Source organism: Pollicipes pollicipes, unplaced genomic scaffold (genome assembly GCF_011947565.3).
Source record: "Pollicipes pollicipes isolate AB1234 unplaced genomic scaffold, Ppol_2.1 Scaffold_2555;HRSCAF=2994_pilon_pilon_pilon, whole genome shotgun sequence".
Taxonomy (NCBI): Eukaryota; Metazoa; Arthropoda; class Thecostraca; order Pollicipedomorpha; family Pollicipedidae; genus Pollicipes; species Pollicipes pollicipes.
Genome location: NW_023596136.1, coordinates 2,343,759 through 2,354,590, shown reverse-complemented (window position 1 = coordinate 2,354,590; position 10,832 = coordinate 2,343,759). Strand labels below are relative to the sequence as shown.

Genomic DNA, 10,832 nt, shown 5'->3' with positions numbered 1-10,832 from the left:
CTGCACTTATGCTGACATTTTTTGAAGGACATTGTAGAGTTGAGCGTTTTAGTTGTGTGCGTGATGTTGAAAATGGCAGTGATGAAACAGGCTTTCTGTGATAGGCGGATTCCTGATGACGCTACTGGGCGTGGACTCAATGACCATTTTGTCATGTGATATCGCATTACGCTGCTGGTGACAATTTCCCCCCAATAAATTTGGTCGGCGACAAAAAGTACACTTTTACCGCCCTTGGTATCGGCTGGGAGCTGCGTCCGCAACGGGAAGCAAGGAAGAAAACAAGCCCAGTTACACGTTGATTCTCTTCATGCACCTCTGCATTGGCTGCCACACGTTTTACGCCGCAAATTGAATTTCGCAATTTTTACGGCGCGCTTGGTTTTCGATACCAGCATTTTCAGGCGTACCACTCCACCCCTCCATTGTGAAGTCCTCTATGCATCCCTGAGTAGATTCATTTCCAAGGCAAAATGGCGTGGTCGCTGGTATGTATTCAGGCGGCATTCCCCAGTCATTCTTGCCGGCAAATGGTAGAATGCTGGAAGTCGGAGTGGCAAGGCAACCGGCACAACATCCCTGAATAGCTGAATAATAAGATTTGGCTAATGACAATGAGCGTCACGTCGCCACTGGCAGTTTCCACGCCACATCCATCGCCCCGGCTTTCCTGATGGTGACCGGTCTGGTTTGCGCTCGTCCTCGAACCTGTCCCACCGCCCGGCCGGACAGCGCGGGTGGCGTCCGGCCCGCGTATGTCCGGGCGGCTGTCCGGCGCTCTGAGCTGGCGGCGCCGCCGTCTGTTTGCCCGGCCATCTGTCGTTCGGATAATGCCGCTGGCGGCGCCAGGCTATCGGTGCGATAGCGGCCCGCGCACGTGAACCGGCCGTGCCACCGGTCACGACGCCACCTGCTGCCCCCCCCCCCCCTGACGGGAGGGGGGGGGGGGGCTGGCGCGGCTGGCGCGGGCGGCGTCAAGTGTCTGATTTGGACTCTCGGAGTCACTCCCGGCGTCGTCTGGGGCAGCTGGAGAGCGCGGAGAATCGGGGCGGATGAGACCGAGGACGAGGACACGGCCAGGGACGCGTTATAGGGGACGGAAAGAGCCATCCGGGACTCTCTAGCGCAATACGCTGGTGTTACAAACGGACGACCGAGAAAACCAGGACTGTTTTGGTGAAATGAAATATAGTCCACGGTATGTGGAAAGGGCGAGCGAACGGGACTAAGCAATGATCTCATATTCATCAGTTCATGTACATGGGTAGGTCAGTGATAAGTATCCTTGCCACATGCTGAGACAATTTTTAACCTGCGGACCATACTTGAAACAAGTCGTGCCTGCCATAATTTCGGAAGCTGTCCACTGCCCCAAAACGACATTTTCGTTTCCATCTCTACACGATTAAGACAAAATATCCGATGGATGCAAGTACGTATACACACGAATTTTAATGGCATGCTCAATCGAGAGCGTCCGTCCTTTCCCGTCATCACATAACAAATAACCACGCAGCTGTCGACAGCAGCTCACCGGCGCACGCGTCCCTGACGGCGCTCTTGGCAGTGTATCAGCAGCGTCTCGTATCCCATCTCCGGTGGCCGTGTGCCATCGAACGCTCCCGGTAACCTCGGAGATGCCGGCACTCGACGCAGGCCAGCCGCGCAAAAACGCCGCCAGCACTCAAGGCCGCTCGGCGGTATCGGTAACTGATCGGCTCGACATCCTCGTTCGATCGGCCCGACGAACGTCCCGATAGAGACGGCTGACGCACCGCGCTCGAACACGCGCAGTTACTCATTTCCCACAGCCACCGCGTGCCTGCGAGGTGATCGCAGAGAGGAAATGCCGGCCGGCCAGTCTCTGATGGTGCCGCCGAGAACACGCACCGCTCGGGGCGCACCCTGCGTCATGCGAGGCGGGGCGCCGGGGAATTCCGGCCAGAAGTGCCCCCACTAGCGACGTCGCCGGCCGTCTCCAGACGGCGACAGCCTCCGCGGCGCTTCCTTCCGGCGATGCGTCAGCTGTTATCGGCACCATTCAGGATGTGAACGGAGGCGCCGGCCAATTTCTGGGCGGACGCCGGAGGTGGCGAGCCCAGCTCGCTGCCGACATTTCCTGGCGCTGCACGAGCGTGCCGTTCGATCTCCACATCATACAAGAGGCATGTGGTGTACGCACCACAGGATATCGGTGCCGGCAGTGCTGCATCACGCGGGAGACGTCGGCTTGTCAGCAGAAATGCTGACCAAGCGGCACTGACGCATCCGATGTCTCACGACCTGTCTCCGTGCGAATTTTCCAGAACGGTTCCAAACGTCTCTCAAAGCGTCACATTCCATTCTTTATCGATCATCCAGTCGGCTATTGCAAAGGCAAACAGGCTCTCTGCCCCGGCCTTCACCGAAGTCAACCGGCATAGGCGACCTAAACTCGTACATTTATACAAAAAGTAACAAGACAACTAAGCAGTCACGCTGGGGAAGGCAACAAGCGCAGGTCCCTATGACACGAGAGGGGGGGGGGGGCTGCAATACACAGCATTCGGGGGGGGGGGAGGAGGAGCACCAATCATCGGTCAGGTCCGGCCCACCGGGCACTCCAGTCTGACTCCACGCGACGGCGCCGCTCGACCGGGACGGGGCGCGCGAGCCGGCCCGTGCCGCGCTAGCCCCGCCGACGGGACCGACGCGGACGGCGCGCGGCGAGGCCCACACAGTGTTATACGTCAGTGGCACGCCGCCACGGCAGCCCTAGTACACAGCACACGGGGTTAGTGTCAGGCGGCGGCGGCGGAGGCGGAGGCAGCGGCGGCGGCAGCGGCGCGGCGCCCGCCGAGGGCTCGCCAGCCGCCTAGTGAGGCGGCAGCAGACGCCGGCCGCCGGCCACAGACGCTCGGCACCCTTGAGCGGAAGCAAGCCCCGTCACCTGCCACAAGCCGTGCATAGGCGACGGCTTTCACCATGGGTTCGCAGGTATCATACCACAGGACACGTGCGTGAATACGACTCGACGCCATTATAAAATTCGACAATATGGCCGACGCCGAACTCACACGCCGCCAGCGAGGCTCGAACGCAACAGCTTCCATTCATTGCTCCAGAAAATTGGCAGAGTTCCGTTAGCACCCGATAATGATACATCTGTCTGTCTTTCCCTCTGCTCGCACACTGATGGGACGCACTGACACCGATGACATGGAGAACAGCTGGTGCGGCATCGAAACACAGCAATCGGTCTTCCCCGTTGAAGCATTGAGCGACACAACCTGTACTGCCCACCAGGGCGTGAGCGCTGCTTCAAGTCAGCACAGGTCACACACTTACTGAAATATGTTGGTTCCTATTTGTTTGTAAGACAAACCAGAAATCCCGCTTTGAACAGGGTTCACACCACGCTCTATGAAGGTTGACTAGGACGTTAGTCGAGTTTTGATAACAATAAAAACAACACCCACCAAGCTATTAGTCGCAGGACAGACGAAAACAAAGCAACGTATTCAGGTGCGAAACGATGAGAAACACTAATCCTGCTCAGCAGCACTGTACAAAAGGACATGAAGAACTGAGCGAGATACTTTCATGAAGCCTAAGAACCACACGGATCGCAGATGCTGTCTGAATGTCATGCATTCAGCAGAGGAGCCGTGCTTGGGCCACGAGATTTGTGTAAAGGCCGTCTTTCTCAACGCTCATATCATTTGCGCAGATCATCCTCAGTGCAGCGGTGCGTTTCAGTCCTTTCGAAAGAAGATATGGGCGTTAGACGCGCAGTAACACCACCTCAGCCAGGACTATCACTACACACACGCGCGCAGGCGAGCCGGCCGCCGCTGCTCTTGCTCCGCGCGGGGTCGAGGTCGGGTCGGTCTCCGCCAGCGGCCGCCCTCCGGTGCAGCGGCCGCCGCCTCTCACTGGTAGTCACGCCTAGCACCTCCGCCGGCCGTCGACCCCGGCACGCAGCCGTCACTGGACGTCGGGAGGCGGCGCGGGGGTTGAGCCGGCCGGGCCCCGTCGGGCCGACCAGAGACGACGTACTGAGCACAGCTGCCGTCCAACCAGAGGCGCCGGTCGGAGCCTCGTCTTGAGAGACGGCGCTCGCCCGGGTCGGCGTCGGAGAGGGCTCGTCGGAACGCGCCCCGGCCGGCGCAGCAGGCGGGTCTACGAGACATGGTTGATGACGCGGGACTTGGAGAGGTCTGTTGGTTGCGTGGTGTTGGGCGGCTCGCCGGCTGGAAGCAGACAACGAACGGGCCGTCAGGACATCTGCGATCCTGCAGTCTCCACCACCGGCCCTGAAACCTGCCGACAGCGCACCGCGCTGGAGACGCTTTGCATAGATGCAACACATCCGCGGTTCAACCCTAGGCCGCCACCCAGCCACAACAGGTGACTCCACACGGTCACGTTCAGACTTGTGTTCGGCACAACTTTTGTTAGGCTGACTCAGCAGCGACTCACAGATTTTGGGATCCCATTCAGGTTCTCATGAATCTGATTAAGATTTTCATGACTTAAAGACGTTCCATCATTTTTGAAATTTAGCTCAGTTCTGACTCACTGCTTGCATTGAATCATTTGACTCATAACTTACACAGCTTGTACAATCAAGGGTTCAATTTTCAGTTCTGACTCGTTGTCTTATGACTCACGAGCCATGTGGCTCATTCATTCATTCATATATATATATATATATATATATATATATATATATATATATATATATATTAATGCATATCGTGGTATGGAAAATAGATATGAAAGTCAAGACGCAAGTTTGTACATTGAGCCTACCAAATGCAGCTCCGCAAACCACATATAACCCGTAACCTGCTACCAAACAGCTAGCTCTCTCAAGTCTCAGCTTCCGGCTAACACCTTCCACCTGGCCCCCGCCACCCAGACCGACCAGGTGCCAGCCAAACGCATTCACACTCAAGCAATCACATCTCCACTAACATACTAGCGATACCGTTGGCCAAGGCACGTTAACAATTCAACATCGGACTGCGGTTCTTGCAATAGCAATTAGCTAGCATAAGTTACAAACATATTATGATCTTATTTAGGTAGTAAATGTTACGAATTACAAGTACATTTATCCGAAACAAGCCCGACACAAATCCACCTAACTTGAGCCCCGTTTTCCGCTCAACAAGGAACCGCACTGAGCTGAATTGAACTGAACTGAACAACTGAACTCGATATTTGCTAACGAAGGCGCCGCCCACTGCCGTTTTCGCGGGGTGCCTCATCAGACCTCATCTCATCAGGCCACTTCATGATGAGTTAGGAGTCAAAACAGGTTTCCGCATTGCGTAGAGATTGCGGTGCTGCGCGCTTCTGTACCCGCACTCCAAGACCACTAAATATGGAAGCCCAATTCTCACGGGCAAACTGCAGCATGCTGCGTGAAAATAGCTATTGACGCAGAGATTGCGGTGCTGCGCGCTTCTGCACCCGCACTCCAAGGCCACTAAATATGTAAGCCGAATTCCCACGGGCAAACTGCAGCATGCTGCGTGAAAATAGCTATTGACGCAGAGATTGCGGTGCTGCGCGCTTCTGCACCCGCACTCCAAGACCACTAAATATGGAAGCCCAATTCTCACGGGCAAACTGCAGCATGCTGCGTGAAAATAGCTATTGACGCAGGAGGTCACATCCCGCAACAAACAATCCGCACGAGAGACGAAACGACCTGGTCACTACTGCTGTTGATTTCGTACAGCCTCAGCAATAGCACGCTTACAGCAGCCCAAGTATGATGGTACAGACATATTGTTGTTGACAACCGAAAACTACAAAATATGACCAACTCTTCTATATTGTAGGAAGCGGACATACTTTCACTGATTCTCGCATATACGATATGTGAGTGTAGGATGTGCTTACCATGTAACATACCCTGGTTCCTGGCTGAGATTTGGTCAACTTAACTTCATGATCCACAATATTGGGTTTGCTGCTTGGAAAGTACAATAACACATTTTATGCTAATTTTGAGTAAAAGCTTTACACCAAATGCTGCGTGCCATTCATTTGAGCACTGTAAAATGGTTTGTTTATTCGTCTGGGGCGTGCCGTGCTTCCTCATATTATCATTTTCATTTAATCCATATGACTCAATGACACAAAATTGCTAGAAATGATCAGCTCACGGTTCGGCTCACGAAATTAACGAGCAATGTGATTCGGCTCAAAGCGGCATGTGACCCAAAGCGACATTTTTCCCAGCAAGCCGACTCAGCTCACGACTCACCCCAAAACATTGACTCATGAATCGATGCATGATTCAGTTCGAGTCGAGCACAAGTCTGGTCACACCAGAGTCAGAACAGCGCGGCGTTCCAACACACGCCCGTAGCGCCATCTATGGACACTGCCACTGCCCGAACACGACAGCCGCGGCCCGATGTCCCGGCGCTCACCCCAAACTACATCAACGAACAGCATCGACGAATACATACATATATCGACATCGACGAATAGCACACGGAGCCACGACATCGACCTGAACCGCCCGCAGGCCAGAAATCGGCGACAGCGGTGCATCCCGGTGCATCCGCGGCGCCGCCGCTGCCGGGCGCGCCGCCTGGCGGGCCACTGACCGTGCTCGCTCTTGACGGCCTGTATCACCGTCGACGGACTGTTGAGCAGCACCAGACCCTCGGGCAGCTGCAGCATGCCCGACGGCGTGTGGAACAGCGACGGCATGGGCGCTGCAGGGGCGGGGGAGAGACCGTTTGACAGGCGGCTGCAGCAGACAGCGAGGACAGCGAGGCGCACGAGACAACCGAGCCGCAACGGGGGTGGACACCGACGGCGAACAGGACACGGGACGGACGGTCACTGGCGGGGCTGCCCTGTCGGAAGCTGTACTTTGTGACCACTGTAGCGGCCTCACCTAGATGCTTTCCTCACGGCACCGGAACGTCACAGACCCTTATGATGGACGTGCTGCACAAACCGCCACAAGCGTGAAGCCTTCTGAAAAGAGCAGTGCAAGGCTGGGCCCTTCAGCTCCCATTCACGCGGTCCCGCTCCTACCGCCCCCCGCGGCCGCCGGCAGCGCCACCTACTGGTGATGATACGGGAGGGCTCGGTGCTGGCCGTCGGCTGCTGGGCGGAGGAGGCGGCCAGCTGCAGCGCCAGCTGACTGTGCTTGATCTGCGACAGCAGCTGGGAGGTGATGAGCGAGTGCGCGCCGCTCGAGGCGGCCACCGACGGCGTCGACGTGTTCACCAGCAGCGCCGACGAGCCTGCGACGAGCGCGCGGGACGGTCACGCGTCTGGGCGGGCACGGTGGGACGCGAGCAGCAGCGGCCTTAGCGAGGCCTCTGTACAGAAGCGAGCGCGACGACCACAGAGGCTAGTCGCTTGTTGACTGCTAAAAGCACGCAAACGCACAACGCTGGGTGCTATTTTTACGCCAGTGACTTGTGTGCGGGGACTCAATGATGGACTCCGAAATACCCGACTCATTCAGCAGGGATGCGGACGAAAGTGCGTACAGACAAAGTTCATGCACTTTTGGTTCGTAAGATCACGCTCGTCTTCCCAAAGCACGTCGGAATTCAAATCAAGTAAAGCAAAAAGCTCGTAACAAACTTTGTCCTAAAACCCAATAGGCCAGATGTTCGCCTAGCATTCGATGCACGAAACACTGTTACAGATGGCGCCACCACAATGCTAACGTCACCGCTGAACGGCCCATTCTAATTAACCCGAGAGTGCTCAAACCCTGGAGCAGCCAAAGCCCTCCCTCCACAAAAAACAGCACAAGTTCCATCCAGAAAAATAAACAAAATGCACGTTAAGACCACGTGCAGCACGAGACACAACATCGCTCCAAAGAAACCGACCCCTGCCTTGTCAGCCCCACTTTCTGTCACAATCGTTCATTACCTCACGACGAATTCAGAGCCATTAGCGTCACATCCCCGCATCGACAGCACGATACGCGTGAGTACACCGAGCAGCGCCGGCAGAGCGCCTCAGACTGTAAACCCACTGCCCACATGTCCACACTCGTCTTCGCCTTGTCAGCGCGGCAGAGCGGCACGCTGGGAGGTCGGAGAACGGAGGGCGGCGGGCGGCGGGCGGCGGGCGGAGAGCGGAGAGCGGAGGGCGGCGCTCGCCGGTGCCGTCGGTCGGGAGCGCGGCACCGACGGCGGGCCGCTCGTTAGCCGGCCTCTCCGCCTCCCCACCAGCCAATCAGACGTCCCGCCGGCTGTCCTCATCCCGTATGTAAATGCCACACGACGGGCGCCGGCGCTTTCTTAGGGCGAGAGCGGCGCGCGTCGCCCGTATAAGGCCGGAGCGCGCTCGGCCTATATCGCTGCCATCGCCCGTTCCGTCGCCATTTATTACGGCCGGCCGCGTCCGCACACATGAGCGAGGCCGACGGACCACCTCCCTCCGCTCAATACACCAGTCCCGGCCGCCGGACCTCCTCCATTCTTCCGAACACCTGCGTCAGCACGCGGGCCCTCCTCCGGCTCTCACTGCAGCTACGTCGGCGTGACGTCTCTCCTTCCAGTACACCTGCACCAGCCATCGGACTCTCTCTCTCTCTCTCTCTTCTCTCTCTCTCTCCTCTCTCTCTCTCTCTCTCTCTCTCTCTCTCTCTCTCTCTCTCTCTCTCTCTCTCTCTCTCTCTCTCTCTCTCTCTCTCTTCTCTCTCTCTCCCCTCTCTCCCTCTCTCCCTCTCTCTCTCTCTCTCTCTCTCTCTCTCTCTCTCTCTGTGTCTCTCTCTCTCTCTCTCTCCTCTCTCTCTCTTTCTCTCATTTCTCTCTTCTCATTGTCTGTTTAGAACTTTGCATGCAGTTTCAATTTTCATTTCGTGAGCAATCTCAGACAGATGGCACAACGGCACCAGGCCGTATATCTAGAACAAGCAGCAGCGGGCCTTTCTAAGGTCGGGGAACACCTGTGACAAGATAACGACGATTTGAGTTTTAGGGCGCGCCGATTGCGACGGTGATTTGACGCCTCAGGGTACGCCTGATTTAACCAGAGGGACCTCTGGTGAGCCCCTGCACGTTTCAGTGGCGTGCGTCGAACAGCATCGATAACCAGTAGCTTCGCCGAGGCAACGCAGCGATCCGGGCAGGGACCAGCCGGCCGGTGGACCCAAAAGCAGCCCCCGGGCCGGCCCCACGGGACAGTCTCAGCCAGCCTCGGCGCGTCACGGGCGGCCTGTGCCCCGGCAAACAATGTCCGAGGTCACAGAGGCCCGCTATTGCATTCGGCGGTGAGTGATGATGGTCCGTAACGACACAATGACGCACGCTGCAATACGAAGTCGTGCATCCCCGCTGGCCGGTGCCCCATTACTCATACCAGTCCCATTCCAGTCCGAAGCGATGGCCTGTTGTGCCGTCCGAGGGGGCGGTCCTCACGCCATGAAATCCCAATCAACCCCCCGAAATATCGCCAACGGTTACGGGACACCCGTCCAATACACCTGTCGCATACCATTTCTGATAATAAAAAAGCGCTGGGTTGCGTCGGGAGCGGGCTTTAGTTCGGTGCTCAGGGCAACACTGCCGGCTTGCTAAGCCCCGAGTAGGAGTACAAGCTATTCAACATGCCCACATGTGTTCGACTGATTTCAAGCCTAGCGCACAGCCGGTGCTTATTGTTACGAAGCGTTTGGCAATGCCCGTACGGCATGCACGGTACTTGTTGTAAGACTACACGACCACGTCCACTTCTGTCGGGCCAGCGACTCGTGATGGCTGATATATATTCATCTCTGAGACCGCTATGCACGAGACATTCCCACTGAAACATGGTCGCTCATCTGTGATGTTCGCAGCATGGCGACTATGTTCCCTCACCTGAACACAGCGTTGCATACGACAGTTTTTCGCCCGGCATTTCATGATGCCAATCGCTGAAGAAATCGCACGGCCGACGTTTTAAACCTGTTTTGCAGCGCTTGTCATCATTTGCGTTCATACCCATTTACAAGGATTCGGTTTTGACAGTGCTTATTTTCGCCGAAACCCGCCGGCACAGGTAGCTTGGTGCGCGTGATGACAGCACGACGTGTGGGGCTGACGAACTGGACAGTGAGCCAGCCCACCCAATACGACCGGAAACTAGAGCGCTTCGTTTACCGGACAAGCTGGGTTCTGCTGTGAGCCCCCGAGGCAAGGCGTGTTATCATCTCCCAAGTCGCAAGTCGCTGTTCTCCAGCGTAGCACGACCTTTCCGGAATGCAGCACACACGAGGTGACACTTCGGTTGAAATATGACTTCGATACTTCGAAATGCTTAATCCGTGACCCTAATCCGCATTCCATGAGTATCCCGGAAAGTCCAAACCGAACGAACGGTAAGCAACCAAACAAAAGGCTTTGCAGAAATACGAACTTGTGGTACCACGTGCACCATCTGCATAAAGTTACTTCATCCACAAACACCCTAAACATGCCTCTTTCTTCACAGTACCAAGGATAATGCCCTGAAAAAACACAATCGTTTAGCGAACTCCAGCACACTGCTCGACACACGCTAAGCCGAAACATTTCCTCCAGCGCCGCTTCCCCGCCAGATCACGGCAGGAAAGGCGTCGTCATTACACAAGCGAGCCGTCTATCACGCTAATCAAATCGCTCCACCAAGGTTGGAGTGCGGCTCAGGACGACCCGGTGCGGCGGCGGGCGGCCGCGCTGGCCCGACGCCGCTGCGTGGCGGGCGTCGTGTCGCTGACAGTCTCGTGTCCGCGTGACAGTCCGTTCCGTGAAGGCCTTGAGTCTGCAGGTGCGCAGGACGGTGATGGATTATCGGGCGATGCGGCGCGCGCGTCCCGTGTGCCCGGA

General features: G+C 56.6%; 1 protein-coding gene across 1 annotated transcript in view; it reads right to left on the bottom strand.

Moving 5' to 3' along the window:
* Nucleotides 1–3,451: 3,451 nt before the first annotated feature.
* Nucleotides 3,452–10,832, bottom strand: part of bs (serum response factor blistered) — a 46,044-nt gene continuing 38,663 nt past the window's right edge. The window contains exons 4-6 of the mRNA XM_037233174.1: nucleotides 7,083–7,262; nucleotides 6,612–6,722; nucleotides 3,452–4,232 (exon numbers count right to left, since the gene is read on the bottom strand). Coding sequence (XP_037089069.1) covers nucleotides 4,162–4,232; nucleotides 6,612–6,722; nucleotides 7,083–7,262 — 362 coding nt within the window. The 3' untranslated portion in view covers nucleotides 3,452–4,161. The remainder of the gene's footprint in view (nucleotides 4,233–6,611; nucleotides 6,723–7,082; nucleotides 7,263–10,832) is intronic.